The sequence below is a fragment of the Canis lupus genome, chromosome 1, assembly GCF_048164855.1.
Source record: "Canis lupus baileyi chromosome 1, mCanLup2.hap1, whole genome shotgun sequence".
Classification (NCBI taxonomy): Eukaryota; Metazoa; Chordata; class Mammalia; order Carnivora; family Canidae; genus Canis; species Canis lupus.
Genome location: NC_132838.1, coordinates 106,384,466 through 106,399,411, shown reverse-complemented (window position 1 = coordinate 106,399,411; position 14,946 = coordinate 106,384,466). Strand labels below are relative to the sequence as shown.

Here is a 14,946-nt window from a genome sequence, read left to right as displayed (position 1 = left end):
ATTGAAGTGGAATCAAGGTGCAAAAAACTGCAGATTTACTGTGTAGGACTTGATGAGTTCTGACATGCATATGCCTGACCATCACCACCGATAGTGAGCATATCCATCGCTCCCTTTATGTGTCTATGATTCTCCAGCTGTGTCTCTCTATACCTCAGGGTCTTTCTTGTGTTTTTCCTTCTCTGTTACCTCTCTTTCCTTTGTGACTCTATCTTTCTCAATATCCCTCTGTCTCTGCCTCTGCACCTGCACAATTCTATCCTTCTGTCCCTCCCCCTACCCCTTGTCACCGGATCCAAGTATCTGTATCTCTGCATGTTTGTGTCCCTCTGTCTCCTTGCCTTGCATTTGGGGTAGAGAAGACTTGAGCCACATGGCCCAAGGGATCCTTCATCTCTCCTCCTGCCCTTCACCTTGAGGCTAGGACCACAGGGCAGAAAGGGGCAGGCATCCAGTCCAGGGGCCCCCTGCAGAGGGCTTGGTTGGGCTGGTGCAGCCAGGCGTGGGTGACAGGGTTGGGCCAGGCCACCTGTTGATGGGGAAAGAGGCCAAGAGGCCAGGATAGGGGGTGGGTGGCTCCTAGTCCTTTAGGAAATGGGGCACTGGGTGGGGATCCCAAAAGGTGGCTTCTCTCTCACCAGTCCTGAGCCATCTGGAGCTGCCTCTCCTGACCTCTTCATTCCAGTTATTCTTTCTATCTGGCCCTGACTCTCTGAATCCATTTCGAGCTGTGTCACCAAATTCCTGACCCAATGGGTTGTAAGAGCCAAATACTCAACACCTATCTACTGGGCACCCACTATGTGCCAGACTGAGGTCCACCTGTGAACAAAATGGACAAGGACTCCCAGAGATCCTGCCATCCTTGTGGAACTCACATTCCTTGAGGGCAGAACTGAGCTGTATTGCTCACTTCTGTTAAGCTGGCACCTGTTGAACAGAGGTTTTAGAGCCCTTGAGGCTGGTTTCAGTGTGTGTGGGGGGGACTGTTCTGAGGTTTATTTTGAGTAATGCAATTCATATCGAACACTGAAGTGTGACAAATCCAGCAACCCACTTTTTAATCTTTCTGGCTTACAACCTTTTTCATTCTAGACATGCCTCTCTATTCTAGATAGGTCTTTACAATAATGTTTGGTCTCATTTACAAACTAAGTTAATTAAGTGTGTTCAAACATTTTAAACTATATTTTTAGGGCACCTAGGTAGCTTGGTGGGTGAAGCATCTGCCTCTGCCTCAGGGCATGTCCCAGGGTCCTGGGATGGAGCCTCGCATTAGGCTCTCTATCTCTGTTGCTATCTCTTTCTCTCAAATAAATAAACAAAATCTTAAAAAAATAAACTACATTTTTAAAAAAGATTTTATTTATTTATTCATGAGAGACATGGGGTGGGGGGCAGAGACATAGGCAGAAGGAGAAGCAGGCTCCATGCAGGGAGCCCAATATGGGACTCGATCTGGGACTCCAGGATCAGGCCCTGGCCAGAAGGCAGGTGCTAAACTGCTGAGCCACCCAGGCATCCCTAAACTACATTTTTAAAACCAACACATTCAATCTCTTCTGGGAGCCCTTCAATTTTTAAACAAACCTCCCAGAACATTTAGGAAAATGTATACATCTAGGTATAGTACACTTGTAAATATGATCGACATGATAGTCTTTCAAGTATCCAGCACTGGATATAAATTTGGTATGACTCCAACTTCAAAATCACAGACAAATGACTCATTTCAAGCTGTAGTCAGAATATCGTCCCTATAACAGGTAAAATTCTTAGACATACAAGCAGCTTAACATGTAGAGATTCTGCTTCAAGAGAAGATTCACGTGAAGCCGTTTAAAAAAAAAGATTTTAAGGAGAATTTTAATTTTTAAAATTTTAAAGAAGATTTTATTTATTTATTTATGAGAGACACAGAGAGAGGCAGAGACATAGGCAGATGGAGAAGCAGACTTCCTGCTGAACAGGGAGGCTGACTCCTGGTTCAGATCCCAGGACCCTGAGATCTTGACCTGAGCTGAAGGCAGACACTTAACCAACTGAGCCCCACAGGTACCCCTCATGTTAAGACTTTAAACACATCTATGCTCAGCTTGAGAACGTACCAGAATTGAGAGAACGCTAACCCTACAGCAGAGCATTCAAGGAACTGAAACTCTGGCACCAAAGCCCAGGAATTCAAATTCCAGCTTGGCCACCTACTCTCTCTGAAACTTTGGGCAAATCATGGAGCCTCTCTGTGTCTCTGTTTCCCTGTCTGTAGCATTGGAACAATAAAGATACTTAGTTCATAGGTTTGCTATGAAGATTAAATGAATTAATATATAAAGCCCTTAGACCAGCACCTGGCATACACTAAGTTAAGTGTTTGTTATTCATAGTATCCATTAAAGAAGATAATGCTCTCTTAATTAACTCAAGTTGATTTTGCTCTGGACATTCATTGACTGGTTCCTCCAGGTGACTCTGGTGCATTTCATGGCCCTATTAATCATCCACAACTTTGAAGGGACTGGTCAAGGTGGACCCAGTCCATTCACGTGACTTAATATTTCCACATACACATAAAAATCAGCCACTCCCTGCCATCACGTGATTTGATCAACTTTCACCTTGTTTTGGCTCTTAAGACATGTGTGCTTTATCCAAATCTGAAGACCTTTGCAATGGAGGAAGTTGGTTCTTTTTTTTTTTAATTATTTTTTTTATTGGAGTTCAATTTGCCAACATACAGCAAAACATCCAGTGCTCATCCCACCAAGTGCCCCCCTCAGTGCCCATCACCCAGTCACCCCAACCCCCCGTCCACCTCCCCTTCCACTACCCCTTGTTTGTTTCCCAGAGTTAGAAATCTCTCATGTTCTGTCTCCCTCTCTGATATTTCCCACTCATTTTCTCTCCTTTCCCCTTTATTCCCTTTCACTATTTTTTATATTCCCCAAATGAATGAGACCATATAATGTTTGTCCTTTTCCAATTGACTTATTTCACTCAACATAATACCCTCCAGTTCCATCCACGTCGAAGCAAATGGTGGGTATTTGTTGTTTCTAATGGCTGAGGAATATTCCATTGTATACATATACCACATCTTCTTTATCTTTAAAGATATCTTCTTTATCTTCTTTATTCATCTTTCGATGGACACCGAGGCTCCTTACACAAGTTTGACTATTGTGGACATTGCTGCTATAAACATGGGGGTGCAGGTGTCCTGCCATTTCACTGCATCTGCATCTTTGGGGTAAATCCCCAGCAGTGCAATTGCTGGGTCGTAGGGCAGATTATTTTTAACTCTTTGAGGAACCTCCACACAGTTTTCCAGAGTGGCTGCACCAGTTCACATTCCCACCAAGAGTGCAAGAGGGTTCCCCTTTCTCCACATCCTCTCCAACATTTGTTGTCTCCTGTCTTGTTAACTTTCCCCATTCTCACTGGTGTGAGGTGGTATCTCATTGTGGTTTTGATTTGTTTTTCCCTGATGGCAAGTGATGCGGAGCAATTTCTCATGTGCGTGTTGGCCATGTCTATGTCTTCTTTGGTGAAATTTCTGTTCATTTCTTTTGCCCATTTCATGATTGGATTGTTTGTTTCTTTGCTGTTGAGTTTAAGAAGTTCTTTATAGATTTGGATACTAGCCCTTTATCTGTCATTTGCAAAAAAAAAAAAAAATTTCTCTTGCTGTGCAGAAGCTTTTTATCTTGATGAAGTCCCAATAACTTGGTTCTTTTCAAATACTCCCTCTGAGGTGCCTGAGTGGCTCAGTCGATTAAGCATCTGCTATTGACTCAGGTCATGATCTTGGGGTCCTGGGATGGAGCCCCGCAATGCATGGATCCCCTCATCAGGCTTTTGAAGGGTTCCCTGCTCAGTGGGGAGTCTGCTTCTTCCTCTCCCCTATCCTCTCCCCCTGCTGTTGCTTTCTCTCACTTATTCTTTCTCTCAAATAAATAAATAAAATATTTAAAAAAATAAAATACTCCCTCTGTCTTCGGGCCACATAACACTCCCATTGTAGAATAGCACACAATTGACTGAATATCTCCTATGATCCGGTTGCTCTGTTTAATATCTGATTTCATTCTACACTGTGCTGGGCAAAAATAAGGTTGCAATAAGTATCGAAACAAATGAATTGTTGTCTCTGATTCTCCCTCTGTTCCTAAATATTTCTCTGCTCCCAAATCCAGCCCTCATATAGGACTTCCTTTCCCTCATTCTCTCTCTCTGAGAGCCCCTAACATGGAGGACACCTGGCTTAGCAGTTATTTGCCTTCTTCACAGATGATGAGGTGGAGATTGTAAGAAGAGAATGGTTCTCTGGAGACAGGGACAGGCCTGGCACGTGGGGATAGAGGTGTGTATGTCAGTTAGGGGTCGTGCGTGATGCTCATTGGTGGGAGGAGCCCAGAAAGCATGCAGAACCCTGGGACCTTGTCAGGTCCCAGAAGCTGGGCCTGTGTGCTCCCTTCACTTCTCTGGGGGAACTCCAGTCTCTCCTCCTCCCTGTTCATTGCTGTGCCCTGAAATGGACTGCAGCAAGATCTGACCCTGTTGTTTTCTCAAGGCCCTCAGGATTGAGGTCAAGTGTTGTTTTCTGGCACTCAAAGTCAGCACCATGTTCCACTGACCTACAGTTCCGGCCATGCCACCCACTTCTCCCACCTCAAATCCGCGCTCCACCATCATAGATGATTCTCCATCTCTAGGGCATGCCAGGTGTTCTCACACCACCAGGACTTTCTACAGGTCGTTCCCTCTATGAGAACGCCATCCACCCAACCCTCTCCATACAGTCATCTCATATGCAGCCTCCTTCTCCAGACCACCCAGCCCCAGCTCAGCCATCTTTTCTCCCTGCACTGTCACTTCTGCCTCCTCCCTGACTTCTGGTCTCTCCCCTCTGGTCCATCCCATACAAGGTCCCAGTGCTGCTCTTGCTCACAAGCCTTCCATGGCTCCCCACTGCCCTCAGGAAAAAGTCTTATCCTTTCAACCTGGAGTCTGAGGTCCTTTGGGATCTGGCCCGTGCTCTGCTCTCCCATCTTCTATCCCACCCTCTACCCATACACAGTGTGGTCTCCCCGTCCTCTCCCTCCACTTCTTTCACTGCTACAGAAGGAGTTAAGGGGAGAGAGCCACCATGAAGGCCAGTACAGGATGGAGTACTCACTGGTGTCTTCCTGGAAGGAAGAAAAAATGAAATTGAGCTGTAAAAGAGAACTCCAGAATATCTGGAATTTGGAGAGGCAGAAGTGGGATAAAAGCAAAAAGCAATGCTAATAATAAAATCCACACTTTATTGCTCAAGCAAGTGTGCCAGGCACTGTTGTATGTGTTTCACATGTTGGAAATATTGAATCCTCCCAATAACAATCACTGCCCTATGAGTAATATACTATTGTTATCCTTAATTTATAGATTAAAGAATCTACACAGTCAAGGGAGGTACTTGCTCAGGATACACAGGGCCAGCAAGAGGCAGAGTTGGGATTCCAACTCAGGTTTTGCCAGACTTGTAACCATTCCTCTGTAGGAAGAAGTAGAGCCCATGGAATAACCAAGGTGGGAGAGACGCTTGAAAGGGGTTTTCCTGTATTCTCTTAGTGGTGGGGGTAAGACCTTAGCCCATGTCCCCACTCGTCCCCAGTGATGCAAGAATGGGGCTGGGGTATAATTAGGGTGAATTTGTACTATCATGTCACTGCTTTTATTAAGCATTAAGGGTTGGATCTGGGCAGGTGGAGGGAAGGCAAAGTCTTGATCAGGTATATTCTGGAGCCAGCAAGTGGGGGCCACAGGTCAAGAGTTGGATGTCACATGTCAGGGTTAGTTGGCCTGAATGGTTTTTCTGATCCAGTGGCCATATCTGCAGACATCAGTGTAGACTCCTGGCTTCTCCTTGGATCCACAGGGAACATTACCCCATGACACAAGGCCTCGGAGACGGTCTCCACACACGAGTGGGCCCCCAGAATCCCCCTGTGGGAAAGTGGGAGATAATCAGATAAAGAAACAGAGAGAGAGAGAGAGAGAGAGTGACAGGGCTGCCTGGCTGGCTCAGTGGTGGAGTATGTGACTCTTGACCTTGGGATCGTGAGTTTGAGACCCATGTTGAGTGTAGAAATAACTTAAAAATAGCATATTTTAAAAAAGAAAGCAAGAAAGACAGGGAGACAGAAGATCACAGAGACATGTAGAGAGGGAGAAGGAGAGACACTCAGAGATGGATAGACTTAGGGACAGACAGACACACAAAGTCACAAACAGGAAAATAGAGACAGTCTGAGGGAAACTCAGAAACAGGTAGAAACAGAGAGAACACTGTGACCCAGAGAGGCATCAAGAGAAGAAAATAGAAAGAATAAAGGCTAAGTACAAGAACTGAGAGCTCTTGGGCTCCCTGCTTATCCAGAAGTCTGCTCTTCACTCTCCCTCTACCGCTCCCCCTGCTTGTGCTCTCTCACTTGCTCTCTCTCTCTCTCTGTCTAATTAGTAAAATCTTTAAAAAAAAAAAAAAAAACAGAGACTGAGAAGTGTGGAGAGAAGCAGAGGCACAGAGTGAGGGGGAGACAGAGAAAGAGAGAAAAAGAGACCTAAAAAGAGGAAGAACCTCCAGGTACAAGATAAGTGAATACCAGGGATTTAATGCACAGTCAACACTGCTGTGGGATAACTAGGAGTGTTGTTAAGATAGGATATCCTAAGAGCTTGGGGATCCCTGGGTGACTCAGTGGTTTAGCACTTGCCTTTGGCTCAGGTCGTGATTCTGGGGTCCTGAGATCAAGCTCTGCATCGGGCTCCCTGTATGGAGCCTGCCTCTCCCTCTGCCTGTATCTCTGCCTCTCTCTCTCTCTCTCTCTCTCTCTCTCTCTCTCTCTCTCTCCCTCTCACGAATAAATAAATAAAATACTTTATTTTTAAAGATTTTATTTAAAAAATAAATAAAGGCAGAGACATAGATAAAAAAGGATATCCTAAGGGCTCTTATCGCAAAGGACAAAAATCTTTCTTTTCTGTTCCTTTTAAGATTTTATTTATTTAGGGATCCCTGGGTGGCACAGAGGTTTAGCACCTGCCTTTGGCCCAGGGCGCGATCCTGGAGACCCGGGATCAAATCCCACGTCGGGCTCCAGGTGCATGGAGCCTGCTTCTCCCTCTGCCTATGTCTCTGCCTCTCTCTCTCTGTGTGACTATCATAAATAAGTAAAAATTTAAAAAAAGATTTTATTTATTTATTTATTTATTTATTTATTTATTTATTTATTTATTTTTTAAGAGAGAGTGAGAGAGCATGCACACAAGTAGAGCTAGTAGCAGAGGGAGAAGGAGAAGCAGGCTCCCCGCTGAGTAGAGAACCTGACATGGGACCCAATCCCAGGACGCTGGAATCGTGACCTGAGCCAAAGGCAGATGCTTAAACAACTGAGCCATCCAGAAGCACCTTTGCTTTGTTTTGCTTTGCTTTGCTCTGCATGATGGGTGCTAACTGACCATGGCAATCATTCCACAGGACGTGGAACATCACACTGTACACCTGAAACTTCTACACTGATGCATGTATGCTGACTGCATCTCAACAAAACTGGGGAGAGAAAAGACAGCTTAGGTATTGAGGTTTGTCTGCTAGCCCTTTTGTCATGTCTGACTTGCTGTGTATCACTGTCCCTAGCTCTGTCTCTTCAGAGACCTCAAAGCACTGGAGTAAATTTTGGCATAAATAGGAGCAACAACAACAAAAACTTCAAGTTACAGGAGGCATTTGGGAGTGGGGACAGAGCCCTGTCTCTCCCCAGCTGCGGTCCACCGGCCTCCAGAGCTTGGCCATGTCCAAACAGGACAGTCCTCTGTTTGAGGAAGGACAGACCCCTCACACCACCTGCTTCCTTACTGTGTCTCTCTGGTTCTTAATCTCTATCTCCATCCTTGTCTCTGTGTTTCCTGTCTCTGCTGGCTGCCTTTATACCTCTGCCTGTTCCTGGCTGTGTCTCTAAGTGTCCAACTGAGACTCTCTCCCTGGGATCCTCTCCCAGCATGTCTCCCTAAAACTCTATTTCGGTCTGTCTCTGTCGGCTCTGTAACTGGAAGGTCCCGGTGACCTCACCTGGCAGGAGTCCTTCCCGTACTTCTCATCTCCCGCACACACCATGTTCTGGGTGATCTGGCTAGGGTAGGCACGCTCACACTCCTCACGGGGCACCAGGTGGATGTATGCACACTGGATGGTGTTAGGGAAATCACCTGCAGAGAGAGATGAGCCAGGCTTACTTCACAGCCTGTCCTCCGCATGTCCTCCCCAGTGAGCTCTCTCCCCTATTGGTCCCTATATCCCATTGGTTTCCTTCTTCCTATTTGTCTTTCATTCATAAAAATCCATTTCCATTGGCCCTGGCTCCCAATTGGTCCCTCTTTACATCATTCTTTCCTCCCATTGGCCTGTCTTCCTCATTAATTGCCCCATCTCCATTAGTCCTCATTTCTTACTGCTTTTCCCTTTCTCTTAGGACCTGCCTCTACTTGTGTCTTTCACTGGTCCCACCTTCTTCAGTACTTCCAGCTCACCTCTAGACTCTCTTCTGTTAGTCCCTCCTCCACCCTTTCATCCATGGTTGGACCCCTCTTTCCCACCGGCTCATCCTGATGGGCTAACACATGACCATTGGTCCTCTCCTAACTAGTCCCTTTTCCCCTTCATTGGCTCTCCCTTCTTACTGGCCCTTAAGCCAGAGGTGCACCCCCCACATTGGTCCTTTCCTAAATGAACCGCCCTCCCCCCTAGGTTCTCTCTTCCTATTGGCCATTCATTCAATGGCCCACCTTCCTTTTTTGGCCCTTCACTCACTGGCCCAATTACCTTCCACGGTTCCTGCTGACCTATGGGACTTGTTCCTCCCCCAGTCCTTCCTTTAGTGCCTCCCCTTGACCACTGACCCTTCCCTTAGTTGGCTCCTCCCAATTATCACTCTCTACTCCCAACTGCACTTTCATTTCATATCTTTCAGGGGGCTGTCCTGCTTTATTGATCTCTCTTTTTCCATTAGTCCCTCCTCCACTATCTCTTCTTGATCATTTTTGCATCCCGATTGGTCCCTTTCGATCATTGGCCTCCTTCTGGATTAGAATCTCCCCACTGACCCTCCCCCTTCATCAATCCTTCATCTCACAGCCTCTCTTTCCATACCATTCACTCATGGGTTTATTTTCTCCACTGGCTGTTCACTCATTCACACAACTCCCATACTTGCCTCCCCTCCCCATTGACACACCTCCCCATTGGTCCTCACCATTAGCCCACCTCCTGCATAGCCTATCACCCATTGGCCTGCTTCCTTGTCACCCTGCCACTACTGACCATCTGCTGTCTTGCCCCATCCTAGGATGTGGCAGCTTGAGTGGTTGGCTGAGCAGTCTTGCTCCAGGGAGAGAGGCTGGATGCGTTCAGAGAATTTGGCAGGTCGAGCCAGGCGCAACAGCATGATGTCCTGGTCGTGAGTGGCAGCATTGTAGCCAGGGTGGGCCACAGCCCGGACAACAGAGCTCTGCTCCTGGAAACTCTCCCTTTGCTGAAGGTTGTGCTTCCCCAGGTAGACTTGAAGATTCCTGGGAAAGAGGAGGGCTCGGTCTTACCTGGAGTCCATGGCTGCAGCCAAGACTTCAGAAGAGGCTGTGATGGGAGATGGCAGTGGCTTGGTGCACCACGAACCATCTGGCCTGTACCCCTCACAATCTTCCCAGCTCAGAAAAGGACAATTTCATCCTTTCCGAATAACCTTGGAGACTATTGTTGACTCTCTTTATTTCATGCCTCACATCCAAGCAGCCCAGAAATCCTTTTAGCTCTCCAAAGTATATCCAGGATATGACCGTTTCTCACCTCCCCCACCGCCATCATCTCTTACTGGAACAATGGCAGTAGCTATCCCACTTGACTCCTTGTTTCTGTGTTTGCCCCTCCACAAAACAGCCAGAGAAATTTTAACAACATAATATATCTCACCTCCTCTTGTCCCTTCTCTGCTCAGAATCCTCCCATGACTCCCATCTCATTCAGAGTAAAGGCTGAAGTTTTCACCCTGACCCACAAAGTCCTGCATATTCTGCCCCCATCACTTCTCAAATATCACCTCCTCCCACTCTCTCCCTCTCTCCTTCTGCTCCAGCCACACTGGCTTCCTTGCCTTTCTTTGAACACAACAGTCATCCTCTCACCCCATGGCCTTTGCACTGGTTGTTCCTGCTGCCAGCAACTCTTTCCCCTACATATCCGCATGGCTTCCTCCCTCACCTCCTTCAGATGTCACCTTCTCAGTGAGGCCTTCCCTGATGATCCAATTAAAATGCAAATAGCTACCCTGACAGGCAAGTCCTATCTCTCTTTCCTGCTTTCTTTGCCACCCAGAACCTACCATCACCATCTGATATACTATATATGTATTGTTAAATATTTACTTTTTTGTCTCTCCTCCTACCATAGCAGCACTGTCCAATAGAACTTCTTCAGTCATGCTGCAGTTTGATATGGTGGCCACTAGACATAGGCCTCTACTGAGCACTTGATACGTGCTCCTGGATTTGTCATCTCATTGCATTTTTCTTTTTTCTTTTCTTTTATTTATTTATTTTTATTTTTTATGATAGTCACACACAGAGAGAGAGAGAGGCAGAGACATAGGCAGAGGGAGAAGCAGGCTCCATGCACCGGGAGCCCGATGTGGGATTCGATCCCGGGTCTCCAGGATCGCGCCCTGGGCCAAAGGCAGGCACCAAATCGCTGCGCCACCCAGAGATCCCTCATTGCATTTTTCTTATTGTGAATTTAATTGGCCATTTGTGGCTACCACATGGGTGGCACAGCTCTAGAATATCAAGATGGGAATTTTGTTTTGTTCAGATACAGCGTCCTCACTGCCTATACCTGTGTCTATCGTATTTATGATAGCTATCCAACAAATATTTGTGAAATGGATCAAAAGAGTCACTCTCTCGCTCAAAATTCTCCCTTGGCTCCCCATTACTTTTGTTTTGTTTTGTTTTGTTTTATTTTCCCCATTACTTTTTTTTTAATTTATTTTTTATTGGTGTTCAATTTACTAACATACCGAATAATCCCCAGTGCCCGTCACCCATTCACTCCCACCCCCCGCCCTCCTCCCCTTCTACCACCCCTAGTTCGTTTCCCAGAGTTAGCAGTCTTTACGTTCTGTCTCCCTTTCTGATATTTCCCACACATTTCTTCTCCCTTCCCTTCTATTCCCTTTCACTATTATTTATATTCCCCAAATGAATGAGAACATATAATGTTTGTCCTTCTCCGACTGACTTACTTCACTCAGCCCCATTACTTTTTAATGAAACTCATTCCACCATCTTCTGCCCCACTGTAACTTTCTTAGAACACTCCAGACTATTTCAAACTCAGGGACTTTGTCCTTGCATTTCTTCTGCCCTCAACGCTTGTCCCCCTTCTTCATTTGTCTACTCTTTCTCATTTTCAATGCCTCAGCTTGAACTTCATCTCATCAGAAGGTCTTTCCTGATACCCTCTTCCATCTAAAGTAGGTACTTCTCTGTTCTTTTCTCTCAGGGAGCCATCCCTCTTCTTTTCCTTCACTGGACTTAGGGTAATTTGTAATTACATGATTTTTCAAGGGCTTGTTAGTTAAATAACTATCATTCTGTGCCTTTCTGCTTCTGTGTTCCTAAGGGCATAGACTCTGCATTTCTCTCATCCACTGCTGAATCCCCACTGCCCAGCTCAAATCTGGCACTTAGCAGATGCTTTGATCAACGTGCGCCAATGGATGAATGAGAATGGTGGGAGCAATGCCAGGTCTCCCTGAGGGTGGGGGAGACCATCCTGAGGGTATTTGTTGAGTCCATAACCTTGCGTGATTAGACCCCTCTCCTCCCCCCACAGTAGGGAGTGGCACCTGTTAGTTTCCAAACACTTGAGTTGCCACTTACTACTTCTCTGAGCCTCAATGTCCTCATCTGCAAAATGGGGCAAGGAGTCTCTTATTGTGGAGTTTCCAGGAAACATATATAAACTGCTTAACTCAGCACCTGGCTGGTAGTTAGTGTTGAACAAAATGGCAACTGTTAATTGAACTAGTGATCATTAGTGCCCTGAGGATTTGTCCTGGTCCCTCTATGCTTTTCTACCTATGCCCACTTTCTGGATGATCTCATCCCGTCCTGTGTTTAAATACCACTTATTTGTGGATGATCCCTTCGTGTTTACCTCCAGGTCTGACTTCTCTCCTGAGCACCAGCAGCCTACCCTCATGCTTCTTGGACACCTCCCTGGTATCTCAGGCTCACCTTGGCTAGAGCAAAATGTGACACTCCTCTGCCCATATCCAAACTGGTTCTATTTCCCTCTCCCACCATCTCAGAGAGACACAACAGAATATCCACTTGTTCGAGTCCTATACCTGCAGGTCAGCCCTGCCTCTTCCATCCCATACCACCAAGTCCTGCTGGTCTCAAAATACCTCCAAAAGTTTTCAACTATCCTCTACCCCCTGGTCCAAGCCATCATCCCGTCATTCTAGGTCATTCATTCCCCCTTGCCCAGCCCACTTTCCACATGGTGGCCAGGGTGCTCTTAAAAATGTAAATCAGATCTGCTGCTTCCCTGACTGAAATTCTCCAGTGTCTTCCTCCTTCACTTAGAATGAGATCCATTGCTGCATCGCTGCCTGCAGGCCCTGCACCATCTGATTCCCCAGTTAGAAGGTCAGTTCATAAAAGCAACAGTTTTGCTTTTCTTCACCGCTATATCCTCCCGGCCCCAGACAGTGCCTGACACTTATTTAGTGCTCATTTAAGTACTGCCCAGATGAACCTGGTTATCAGATGGCCTTGTGCTGGGACAGGGGGTTGTATGTATCACTTCCTGCCTGAAATCTGCAAGATGCCCCCCAGGGGTCTCATTGCAACCACTCCTCACTCATGTGACATGGAGACTCACGGTTTTTTGCAATGGGCAGCAGTGAGAACCCACAGCGGGTGAATGAGGACCCCTCCACAGAGCAAGTGGCCTGACGTGTAGAGGGCAGCTTGGTAGGGGTGAGACGTCTGCTCACAGGGTCCACCATGCAGCACCTTATTCTGCTCCTCCGCCCAGGCTGAGAAAGGAAGGGTCTGAGTCAGGGACGAGCTCTGGAGACACCAGGAGGATCCCCCACGGTGGACCCCAATACTGTCCCAGTGGTCCAGGTCATCTCCATCCCACCCCCACCCTCAAATTCTTCCCCACCTTCCAGACCAACTTCTACCTCCTTCCTGTCTGCACCCCCATCGCTAACCTAGCCCCTCACTTTTGCCTCACTCCAAGCACCCCCTGCCTCCACACGTGTGTGAATCCCCATCCCCAATTCCAAACTCTCCCACCAGCAGCGCCCCCCCAAACCACCCAGTCACATCCTCTTTCTTCCCACCTGCAGCCATCAGGATCACTGCCACAATTAGCGTCTTCATGCCCATTCCTGAGAAGGGAAACCAAATGCTCCTCAGTGCCTGTCTCAGACCCCCTCAAGGCCCCTCCTTCATCCCTCCTTCCCCAGCCTCCATGATCTCCTGACCCCTAACCTCTATCTCTCCCCTGGTCTCTTGTCACTCTAACCTTATCTTCCATCCTCAGGTCCCATGAAGGCAGGTTGAGTAAGAACCCAAAACCACATGTGGTCGTCTGCAGCTCACAGTGCAATTCTCAATAAGTCTCTTATTTCTCTGGGCTCTAGTGTGCCTGCCTGCCAGCAGGAGGGGGTGGCCCAGGAGGGGCTCTGAGCTTCTTCCCTACCCATGGGGTTTTTCTTCTGCACCTTGGCTCTGAGCCCACTCTGTCGCTCACCTCATACCTGGAGGTTCTAGGGTGCAGTGTGATCTTACCTGCTGGGAGCTGGCTGCCTGGGGGCCCAGAGGACTCCTGGACGAGGGGTTCTTGGGTTGAGGCAGGCACAGCACGTGTCACAGGCAGACTGACAGAGAAGCACAGAGTCAGAAATGCAGGGAGTTATGGGGAGAGATGGGACCCAGAAAGCAGAGAGGATGCCCAGGAGCCAGAGCCAGAGACACAGACAGCAGAGGATGTATGGGCTGTGGGGCCCAGGCCAGACCGACACCTGGGCTTCCTGGCCTCCTTGGAAGAGGCTGTTCCTGCCCCCAGACACTCCTGGTGCTTCCTTTTAACCCCTGTCTCCCCAGGTTCCTGAGGCAGGAGGCTGCCCCACCCTTTCCTCCTCACCCAGACCTCCCACACACATTCCTTGCATCCCCATGTCCCCGTGGCTCTGCTCCTGATGACCCCTGACCGGGCTTCCCAGGAGGTGAGCACCAGGCCCTGAGAGCATTGGGGGCCTGGACTCCAAAGTCTGAGGGAGGAAGGGGCTAGGGGGCCTGGACTCCAGGGTCTGAGGCAGGAGGGGAGAGGGCCTAAAATTCTAGACCTTCAGCAAAAGGGCCTGGGCATCTGCACTTTCGAGTCTAAATGAGGAAAGATGGGTGCTAGTTCTCAGTCAGTAGGCTTCTCTAGGTCCTTGAGCAAGAAGGTGTCTGAGAACCCAAAAGCCAACACCCAGGGGAGTAAATAGTTCCCCCGGCCTGCAGGAATCCCCCCCACCTCTGTCTGTGAGCACTCTAGCCCTGCAGACCCTCACTCCTGGGTCTGCTGCCTGCAGGCACTAAGAACCCGGCCGCTTGGGTCAGTGGAGTTGGGGTGATTCACGCACCTGCCCGTAAGTCCCTCTGTGGGCGCTGACGACCTCCGTGTCCCCACTGTAGACAGCAGCCAGTGAGAAAGCATGTGTCACCCAGCTGGCACCCGCCCCTGCCCTGGGCTGGGGCGCTGTGGGGAAAGGGGCCTCAAACAATCGGGCTTTGTCCGCCCCCAGCACCCAGTGCCATGCTCCCAGCAGCTCCATTTCTCAACCTCTCTTCCGG

The 14,946-nt window shown here is 48.0% G+C and overlaps 1 protein-coding gene and 1 long non-coding RNA gene across 2 annotated transcripts in view; one reads left to right on the top strand and one right to left on the bottom strand.

Annotated features, from left to right (window-relative positions):
• Positions 1–14,946, top strand: part of LOC140601205 (uncharacterized) — an 87,162-nt gene that overhangs the window by 52,497 nt on the left and 19,719 nt on the right. The gene's annotated exons all lie outside the window — the stretch shown is intronic.
• Positions 5,284–14,889, bottom strand: KLK6 (kallikrein related peptidase 6). The gene is made up of 7 exons (XM_072769743.1): positions 14,736–14,889; positions 13,897–13,985; positions 13,446–13,493; positions 12,977–13,133; positions 9,356–9,603; positions 8,108–8,244; positions 5,284–5,985 (listed from the first exon to the last, which is right to left on the bottom strand). Exons 1-7 carry the CDS (start codon positions 14,807–14,809, stop codon positions 5,833–5,835), a joined length of 906 nt encoding a protein of 301 aa, XP_072625844.1. The 5' UTR covers positions 14,810–14,889; the 3' UTR covers positions 5,284–5,832.